This window comes from Populus euphratica, unplaced genomic scaffold (genome assembly GCF_000495115.2).
Source record: "Populus euphratica unplaced genomic scaffold, PopEup_1.0 scaffold909.1, whole genome shotgun sequence".
NCBI lineage: Eukaryota > Viridiplantae > Streptophyta > Magnoliopsida > Malpighiales > Salicaceae > Populus > Populus euphratica.
Genome location: NW_011500769.1, coordinates 80,903 through 91,006, shown reverse-complemented (window position 1 = coordinate 91,006; position 10,104 = coordinate 80,903). Strand labels below are relative to the sequence as shown.

General features: G+C 32.3%; 1 protein-coding gene across 4 annotated transcripts; it reads left to right on the top strand.

The window, feature by feature from the left end:
* The first annotated feature begins 1,487 nt into the window (after nucleotides 1-1,487).
* Nucleotides 1,488-5,079, top strand: LOC105116321 (protein XRI1-like). Of its 4 annotated transcripts, none has more exons than XM_011013612.1 (9): nucleotides 1,488-1,717; nucleotides 2,336-2,400; nucleotides 2,535-2,654; nucleotides 2,765-2,901; nucleotides 3,466-3,529; nucleotides 3,622-3,721; nucleotides 3,803-3,843; nucleotides 3,952-4,035; nucleotides 4,414-5,079. In XM_011013612.1, the coding sequence occupies exons 1-9, from the start codon at nucleotides 1,698-1,700 to the stop codon at nucleotides 4,683-4,685; spliced, it is 903 nt and encodes a 300-aa protein (XP_011011914.1). In that variant the 5' UTR covers nucleotides 1,488-1,697; the 3' UTR covers nucleotides 4,686-5,079. The 4 variants fall into 4 exon arrangements, with proteins under 4 accessions (XP_011011914.1, XP_011011913.1, XP_011011915.1 ...); XM_011013611.1 differs by having other exon boundaries at nucleotides 2,753-2,901; XM_011013613.1 differs by having other exon boundaries at nucleotides 1,488-1,827; nucleotides 2,753-2,901.
* Nucleotides 5,080-10,104: the final 5,025 nt, after the last annotated feature.

The window sequence follows — 10,104 nt, the reverse complement described above, 5'->3', positions numbered from 1 at the left end:
TCACAAATCAATAGTTGGCCACTACATCAATTATCAATTACCACATGAATAGTTCTGAATTTTAGCCTATAAATAGAGGCATTTGCCATTCATTTGGGCATCTTATTTTCTATATCAGGATCATATTCTTGCTCTTTCTCTTTATATTTTTGTAATGCTTAAGTTTTGCTTTCATTAATCTCTTATTCATCCTTTTCATTTCCTTTACTATACTTAGTTAACTTATATCATGTTTATGTTCTTGTATTGTTTCTTTAAGTTTTTCTTCTTCATAACGTCTAGCTAAGTTAATTATGTCAAGGTGAAAAGGTTTCATTAATGGTGTTGGGATAAGTATAATATAAACTCATTATGAATTTCAATACTTATATCCTAAACAACTTACTCTTAACATGTCTTATCATTTTTATGTTATTAATTCTTAATACCTTAGTTGTTAAATGGTTAATCTAGATTTATGTTGTATAACACTTGGTACATCAAATACTTGATCATTCATAGTCTTCGGCCGACATCGTTATTATGAGAGGAACATGATTGTTGTCAACATAAGTTAGCATCATGAATACTTGATAAAATTTATAAGTATGATGTTATATAAATAAGATGATGAATATGATCATATTGATAATTAATAAAGAGTTTATATCTTACTTATCTATAATACTATTAGTATATCCTCTAACCTTGACATTTATTTTTATCATTATATAATCTTCATATTAATCTTATATTTCAAAGTCCTCTTTAACTCATCTTCACCACCATTATTATTGTTGTTGTTCTTACTATTACTATTACTATTATTATTATTATTATTATTATATAGTTAACTTACCTGTGTTTCGACCCCGGTCTTGCCGGATTATTTATTACTTTGACACTCCAGCACTTGGGATAAGACATCAACTCTTTGATCATATCACCCCACATGGCGTGTGGGGTCTAGCTCAGTGCTCAGGGCTTGCTAGGCCTAGTGCCAAGTGTCCACATCCTAAGACCTATAGCCCCACCAAAATTGAAACTGACTATTTTTTTTTCAATCATCTCTTTAATGATAAATGCATCCAAGTAAAAGAGACAATCATATCTCTTTCCTGTTTTCCTTGCAACTCTATGTAATAAGAATAATTATGTAATTACATTGCTCCAATTCATACTATTTTATATTTAGTGAACAGTAAATGGATATTAAGCTTTTTTATTATATTGTATAATTTAATATTGTGACACATTATATTTTTTAGAAGTGTTTTTTACTTAAAAATATATTAAAATAATTTTTTATTTTTAATATCAATATATCAAAATAATAATAATAAAAAATATTAGTTAATATTATTTTTCAAAACAAAAACATTTTTAAAAAACATCTAATTAAATAATTAAAGATAATTCGGGTGCACTCATTTTCCTCTCCCCGTTTCTTTCTTTTATTTTTTATAAAGGGAAAACATGAAAAAATCCGTGAGATTTTCTTGAGCAAATGCAATAAATAAATAAAAGATGAAAAAGAAGAGAGAGAAGGAACGGCCATCTCACGCCGATAACATACATACTGCGATTAGATAGTAGTACGAAAATATTTATCTATTCTGTCTTGTTCTGTGTATTACATACCATATAGTATATAGCCATAGCCGGATCTTTTTTGTCTTCTTTATGGTAGCGAGTAGTGAGGGAGAGAAGAGGAGGCGATGGATAATAGCAATGACAAGTAAATATCTAATTTCAATTTTACTGGGTTTATTTGGAAATGCAGTTTCTTTTTTCTATTTTTTGTTGGGACTAAAATGATGATGAGGGATGTGGGCTCTGAATGTACTGGTGGGTCATTCTATCTTCTGTTTTGGCTTTCGCTTTTTTACAGTATTTTACTTACTTATTGTCTTCTTATGCTAAATTTATAATGACATGCAAATTTACCTAAGCAAAGATTGTGGTATAATGTTATCATCTGGGCTAAGAGATCCAAAAGATGGTTATGTGTGTGTGGTTTTTGTTTTTTTTTTTTTAGTGCATGGTTAGGACTACACAACAATTTGATCCAATTGCTGCAATTTTACGATGTTATTTGCTGCTGTTTGGTTTTATCGTGCTTCTGTATGTTCCATTTCGGGTTTGATTTTTGCTTGTGTGGTTTGTGATTATGCATTACTCTCCCTACTTAATTCGTTCATCTTAAACTGTACTGTGATTTTCTTATGCTTCCTGTTATGATGTTAGATATGCGTGTGTAATTCTAAATTTTCCTTGTGATTTTCTTATGCTTCCTGTTATGATGTTAGATATGTGTGAGTAATTCTAAATTTGTTTTCTTCTTTGCATTGTGAAGTGGCAACGGGGAACATTGGGGTTGGCAACGTGATGAGCACTGTCTTCAAAAAATTTTCAATGGTGGTAAGTTGCTGCTGCAGTGCATCCTAATTTTCTCCCCAGAGAAGATATATATTTCAGCACCTCGTGTTTTGATGAAACACCAAAAATAAATGAAGTTGCTGATGTATAGTTGCTCTTCTTTTTTTGTTTAATAGACATATCTCAATGTTTATGGGATGAAGTGACTCCGAACGGAGAAGATCTTTCCTACATGCTTGATGAGACAACTCCGGTTAAGGCTTGTGGGGATTTGGCTTGCCATGTTGATCATGATGGTGGTGTTTTAGTTCCAACTTACTTTTTTCCTTTTTTCTTTTTCCTTTTTTGCTTTTTGGTAATTGATTGTTGCTGGTTATTCTATCTCATTTGTAAGAGTGGATTTTAGCTAACGTGAACAAGGAACATGAAGAATGGAGGGGGACTTGCTTGCAATTAAAAAGGCGTCGGCTACAGTTTGACACTCAATTAGAAGATTCCCCCCTTTGTGATGAAGAAATAACTCCTATATTCTTAAAATCAAATGTCAGTGCTGCTTATCTATTTACTCATGCCTAAAGCACGTTGTTATTTTTAATTTGGTTCTGCTATGTTGGGCATGAGATGTGGTCCTCTATCTCATCGGCCCTATGCCTCCAACCCATTGAAATTTGAATTCAGGACTTCCAAGTTGGGATTCAAACTTAAATAAGCTGGAATTTTCATTAGGAACACTGTGACCTAACTGATGATGGAAGAATGTGAAATTTGAATTTTATACGATGCTAGTTTTTTGTTGTTGGTTATGAAATCATACAATGTGTATCCATGCAAACCATTTGTGGTAGGTATGGTGATTAATGTTAGTTATCTGATGAAATGGGCATGGAGCTTTGAGAATATTGCCTACAATGCAGTTTTCAGATTTGTCTTTATATCAGACTGAGCTAATTGAACATCTTTTCTTTCTTTGACCTCTTATTTTCCTATGTTATTCATGTGGAGTATCAATGTGCACTCCATTTACTTTAGAGAACGGATTAGTCCCTTATATTCCCTTGTATTTGTATTGAATATTTCCATAATTTATGTTTTTGGTTCCATCTTTAGGAGACAAAAGAGTCACTTGAAGAAGTTTTCCCACAGGCATCACAGTGGGATTCTGGTTATCAAGGTTTATCTCTTGCAAAGTTCTGTTGCTAAAACAGATATGAACTTGAATATCCATGCTAGGCTTGCTAATCGCAGCGCGTCATATTTTTGTAGATATTTCTGCCTCCAGTTACAATGGCCTGGATCAGTCATCTGAGCGGTGGATCACAGACTGTTTTAATGACTCGGAGATGCATTTTAGTCCCAATGATATGTATGCTTTGTTTGAACTTTAGACTTCTACACCTTATTACCCTACAACTACAATCTAATTGTTTTGTTATGTGAGAACCAGGAATCTCCCTGGAGCATCTGATATTCAAATTGATATTTCAGGTATATGAAATTAACTTTCTAGTTCAGAAAGTGTCCGAGTCCTTTTTTATTAAGCATTTAGGTGTCATGACTCATGTACAGTGTATAAACGTTAGTTTGCTGCTGTAGATTTCTGCAATGACCCTCCTCAGTTTGAAGCTAATGTGGTTCAGAAGTGTATTACTCCGACACCTCGAAATGTTGTTTTTAAAGGTCTCTCAATTCTCAAATATTCTTTTTCTTTTGCTTGTATATACTAAAGCTTAATGTGCTATCATCCCTTGTTTATTAGATATCCTTTGATGACTTGGTAGTATCTCTCCTTGAGGTCATTGAGTTTGATATTTTCTTGATTTTGTTCTGGTTTCTGTTTCCTTTCGGCCAACGGAGGAGGAAAAGCAAGATAAAAACATAGAAGTACCGTGCCCCTATCACATTCCTGGCTTTATTCTTAATGTTATTTATGTCTTTGGAGATAACTGGATTTCTTTCCTCTTTTTTTTTTTTTTTTTTTGTTTTGGAGATTTTTACTGCTCAAAAATTGAAAAATAGAAAGTAACTATGCCTGACTTTCTGTCTTTATACCCTCAGGTATGAAGTCCTTCATCCAGGCACCCACTAAGTTAGCTATTCCTGTTGCCTATCCATTTGCTTTTATCAAACCTTGTGGGGTTCACGGAGATGTTACTTTGAATGAAATAAACCAGCGGATCCACACTCCACTATCGAAAGCAAAGTTAAGGGATGAAGAACCTGTCGTTTACCCCATGTCCGCTTTTTCCGGGAAGCCTGTTGTTGGCAAAACTAAAATTCACACAGAAGGTAGGAAAGGAAGCATCACAATTACGAGAACTAAAGGCTAATATGATAAGTGTCTTCCCAAGTTGCAGCCCGAGTCCCCTTTGCTCTACGGTTGAGTTTTTGGCTATGTTTCAAGTACAGAAGTTCGTAGTGCTTTATTTTTTTGTTCATACTGTTCTTGGAATTCATATATCACCTCATAGTGTTTATGCTTCCAGATAGCATTTTAGGTTTCTATGGCAGTTGTTCTATACATAGTTGCTTGGTTATTTCGACAAGTAAAAACTCCATGTGCTTTTGGCTTCAGAAATACCCTGTAAGTGCTTTCACTAGAATCCTTTCGATGTGCAAAGCTTTTGTACTGGACATGCGCATCAAGAACTGGAAGCTGTATTTAACATTGAGTGGATGCAGCACTTGTCTGATTTTGGTTGAAGCCTGGATGCATTGTTCACATAAATAGATTCGATGTTCATGATCAACGATGGCTCATACTATTGCAAAAGAGATTATAATATATCATAAAATTATTATTTTGATATATTTTTAAAAATTATTGATGACTAACAAATTAATATTTTTTTCCAACTGTAGAAATGTTGAAGTAATAAATAATCTAGTAAGATCGGAGTCGAATCATAGGGTGATTAATTATATAAATTATAAATAATAATAATAATAATAATAACAACAATAATAATTATAATAATAATAGTAATAATAATAATAAGTTAAAGAGGATTTTGAGATTGTAAAATTAATATGAGGATTAAATAATGATAAAAACAAATGTCAAGGTTATGATCCATTAATAATATTTCAAATAAGTATAGTATAAATATTTTCTATTACTTAATTGGAAATCATATACAAAAGAAGTTCCAATAGGATTACAAATCGTTAACATAATTACACTAGTTAATTTGAATAATGTTGATACTTGTAAATGTTGTCAGGTATTCATAATTATAACTTATATTAATAACAAATCAAATTTTTTTCATAGCATAAGTGAAACAAGTATAATATAAATACTTTTTATTACTCAATTGGAAAACACATACAAAAGAGGTTCCAATAGGATTACAAATCATTAATATAATTACATTAGTTAATTTGAATAATGTTGATATTTGTAAATGTTGTCAGGTATTCATAATTATAACTTATGTTAACAACAAATCAAGTTCCTTTTATAGCATAAGTGTAGGTTATACCATATCATTGGGCTATGAAAGTACCAAGATTTGTTGTGCCAGTTGTTATACAATATAAATATAAATTAATCATTTAATAAGCAAAGTATTAAGAGTGAGCAAGATAACAAATACAAAACATGTTAGTATCAAATATTAAAATCCATATTGAGTTTACACTATACTTATTCTTACACCATTAGTGTAACCTTTTCACCTTGACATAATAAACTCAACTAAACATAATGAAGAAAACAAACATAAGTAAATAAAGTAAGAACATAAGTATAGTAAAGGAAATGAAAAGCATAGACAAGAAATTAAGAAAAATATAACATGAAATAAAACTTAAACATTATAAAAATATAAAAAAAGAAATAAAAAGCATGATCTTGATCTGAAAACCTAGATGCCTAAATACATGGAAAATGCCTTCTTTTATAGGCCAAAATTAGAAACTATTGATTTGATGATTAATTGTTGAGTAGGTGGTCAACTCTTGACTTAGTGACAATTCTTATCTTCTTATTTGCCAAAAAGGTCATTATTAACGTCAAAATTCAAGTAGACTTGAATCATGAATATTCTAAAAAATTGTTTCAGTTTTTCAACAAAAAAAACTCGAGGTCATTTAAACTTATAGAACTTAAGATATGGGCTGAACACTAAATAGTGTTTGGGCTGCAAGATATAATCAAACTTCTACATTGTTGCTAAAATTTGGACTTCCAAATAGTAGAATTGAATCTTGCCTTCCTATAAATGTTTTAGGCCTATGTCTTAGCTTTCCATCCATATAGATCATACCCAAATCCAAGTTCTATAGCTCTAGATATGACCCAATGACTAAACAACGTTCTAGTTTGGACTGAACCAACATCTCTTTTCTAAGCTTCACTTTCTCTTTGTCTTCTCAATTTTAGTAGTTGAACTCATCAATCAATCATTTGATTTATGTGATAGGCTTGCATTTAAGACGAACATTTACCATAAATTAAAGGTATCTTATAGTATCGGAATTGTTATTATAAAACATGCTTTAGTTAAGGAGTTATTGATACTTCAAGTGCAAAATGCTAATGTAAAACCTTGATAAAAATACACTTTTAAATAATAATCACACCCCTCAACTAGCTTATTACTAGTCCCTAGTGTCGCAAATGTGTGGTGTCGCAGCGATCGTCTACCCTTTAGGAAAAATATGTGTAAGGGTTTATTTGGAAAATATAGATAGACAATAAATTCTTGTCTTTTATCAGTAAAATATAAACGGGGAGTCACCACTTAGTGTTCTGGTCACTAGGAACCTTAACTGGTCCTAAAGATGGGGTACGGAGACTGGTTGCGTAAAAGGGAAGGTATTAATACCCCAACTATGTCTTATCTAAGGTAAGCTGTATTATTTTATCTGATAAAATCTAAAGTCTAGTTATAATGTCTAATTGTTGGTTTGTCTAAGGTTTAAAAAAAGTCCTTCTCTGTAATGAGATCTTTATCCTACTAGATAAAAACCTAACCGTTTTATGTTCTTAATAAAAAACAAATACCTTTTTAATATTAGAAAATATATTTTACGTATAAATTTGTAATCCTTGATACTAAAACAAAACAAAATAAAATTATTGTTGTTTTTGAAATTTTGGCCAATATTCTCTTGACTTTAATAAACCAGTTATTAAAACCATAATGCATATTAAAACATTGTTTTTTGTTGTATGAAAAACATAATATGACTTTTTTAGCTTTGAAACATTTGGTTGTATGCATGAAAATATTTTTTTTGTATTTTTGGAAAATATTTTTTTCTTTTTTTTTTGTATTTTTGGAGGTTTTTGATGAAAACCAAGTGTTTTAATACCAAATTTGTATTTTTTTCGGCACAAAATACAAATCAATATTAAGCAAAAGGCGTATAGTAAAAGATGGAAAAGTCACAAAATTTGAAATTAAAATTTTCAATTAATTTTTTCTTTTTTTTTAAATTGGGCCAGATCCAGCCCAGTTCTGTGGGTTGGGTTGAACCTGGCCCAAATGCATGGGTTGGGCTCAACCCAACAAAGAAAAACAAAGAACAGTGGAGCACCCTCCACTATTTACATGTAATGTGAACAACGAAGGGTGACTAGAGAAGGAAGGTAAAGGTGGGTGCAACTAACCAGGCATCAACCAGCTGCTCATGGTACTGACAGTGGGGGGTGTTGCTGTTGCGGTGGGGGACTACAGTTGCCGGCGATGCTCCTCCTCCTTCTTCCTCATTGTACAAAGGCACAAGTCTCTATTTCTTTTTCGTTTTCTTTTCTCCTTTTGCTTGACGAGTTGCTGCTGCTCGTGGCAATGGAGAGGAGGTGCAACTATGGTGCTACTTGGCTGAAGGTGGTCGGCGGTGGTTCTTCTTCTTCTCTCTTTATTTTTCTCTACTTTTTTCCTTTGTCCTTTTGTCTATTCTTTCTTTTTCTCTTCGGTTTTTTTTCCCCTCCATCTCCAGACCTTCTCTGCTCTTTCTTATTCTCCCCTCATTTTTTTGTCTCCTTTCAGCCTCTTCTCTACCTTTATTTTTATAGGCAGAGAAAGGCGGTGAAACGACTGGGGCAGCCACTATGCTGTCACCCCAAAATCGCCCTAGGATGCATCCCCTCTTCTTCCATAATATGGCAGGCAAGTGAGGAGTTTTTATCGGTGTCTTTTTAAACAAAAAAGGGAAGAAACAGACAATGAAAACAAGGGAACAAAAGCTCCCTTCTCCTGTTTTCTGCATATTCAAAGTAAGAAGATGTATGGTGTCATTCAAAACAACACCATTTTGGGTTTTTTTTTTAACAGTGTATGAAACGACGCTGTTTTAATCAAAACACGTCGTTTCATTTAAATGAAAAGGTGGTAAAAAACATCAGATTTCACATTGGTCCTCAATTTGTAATTTGTTCGATCAAGTCCTAAATTGCAATTTTGATTTCAAAATCAATGTAATTGCATCCATGCCAAAAATACAATAGCAGCCCTAAAGTTGGCCATAATTTTCACTTTAGTCCTTGATCTTGAATTTATGCAAATTGACTCTCAATTGATGAATAAACTTCTAATTTCTTCAATTAGAACCCTAATCTGGTTTTAATTACATCCCCTTTATTTACACTCGTTTTCCAGTTTGGTTTTTGATTTTGGATTTTCTTAATTAAATTAATTGACCATCAAACTTTAATATTTATGCAGCCCCTGATTTGTCCAAATTAACTCTTAAAAATTATAATTTGCCCACAGAACTTTAATTTCTTCCAATTAAAGCCCAAATTAACTCCAAAATCAATTTTTCTTGCAATCAAAACCTCCATAAATTCAATTAAACCTTCAATAAAATTTAATTGAGTCCATAAACATCTAATTTTGAACTTTTCTTCCTCAACTTGAATTTTCTTTATCAATAGGGCTCTCATTAGTCAACAAAATACTGTTAAATTTTAATCTTTATAATTTAGAACCTCTTCAACCAATTTTTGACCATTTTTAAGGCGCTTTGACATCCTTTTTTTCACTATTATATTTTTTTATAATATTTTTTGATTTTTTTGTATTTTATTATTTTCCATGCAAAGGTCCAAAAATAAGTTATCATAGTTGCTCCTCTCTTTACAATGTGTATAGATCAAAGATTTTGCGTAGTAAGTATTATAAAGATACGCAAAATTGGACTTCTCAAAATTTGGTTGACCTGAAACTTCAACTGGACCCAAAGTCCTGTGTGTGATTGGGCTAAAATGAGATCTCTTTCATCGATTTCCTTTAACCAGAACCAAAATCCTATATGGTGGTTAGGATAGACTGAGATTCCTTTCATCAATCCCCTCTAACCAGACCCAAAATCCTATGTGTGGTTAGGATAGACTGAGATTCCTTTTCATCGATCTCCTCTAACCAAAACCAAAATCTGGTGTGGTTGGGCTAAACTAAGATTCCTTTCACCAATCCCTTTTAACCAAAACCAAAATCATGTTTGGTTAGGGTAAATTGAGATTCCTTTCGCCAATCCCCTTTAACCAGAACCAAAATCTAGTGTGGTTAAAATAGACTGAGATTCCTTTCGTTAATCCCCTCTAACCAGAACCAAAATTCTATGTGTATCCAAACCCTTTATTTTCTAAACAAAGAGGGTCTATTTTTATGGGCGACTTGCCCACATATACTCAAAGTGGTTTATTTTCATGGGCGGTCTGTCTAAGTAGAAAAAGAAAGAGTGGTCTTGTTGCAATGGGTGACCTACCCAGGTGAAAGAATAGTCTCATTATAATAG

Bases quoted from the DNA above. Each gene is read 5' to 3' on its own strand.
- LOC105116321 (XM_011013611.1), top strand. From the start codon at position 1,698: ATGGATAATAGCAATGACAA. The intron at 1,718-2,335 runs GTAAATATCTAA...TGCATTGTGAAG, and splicing joins ATGGATAATAGCAATGACAA to TGGCAACGGGGAACATTGGG. The intron at 3,722-3,802 runs GTATGCTTTGTT...TGTGAGAACCAG, and splicing joins CATTTTAGTCCCAATGATAT to GAATCTCCCTGGAGCATCTG.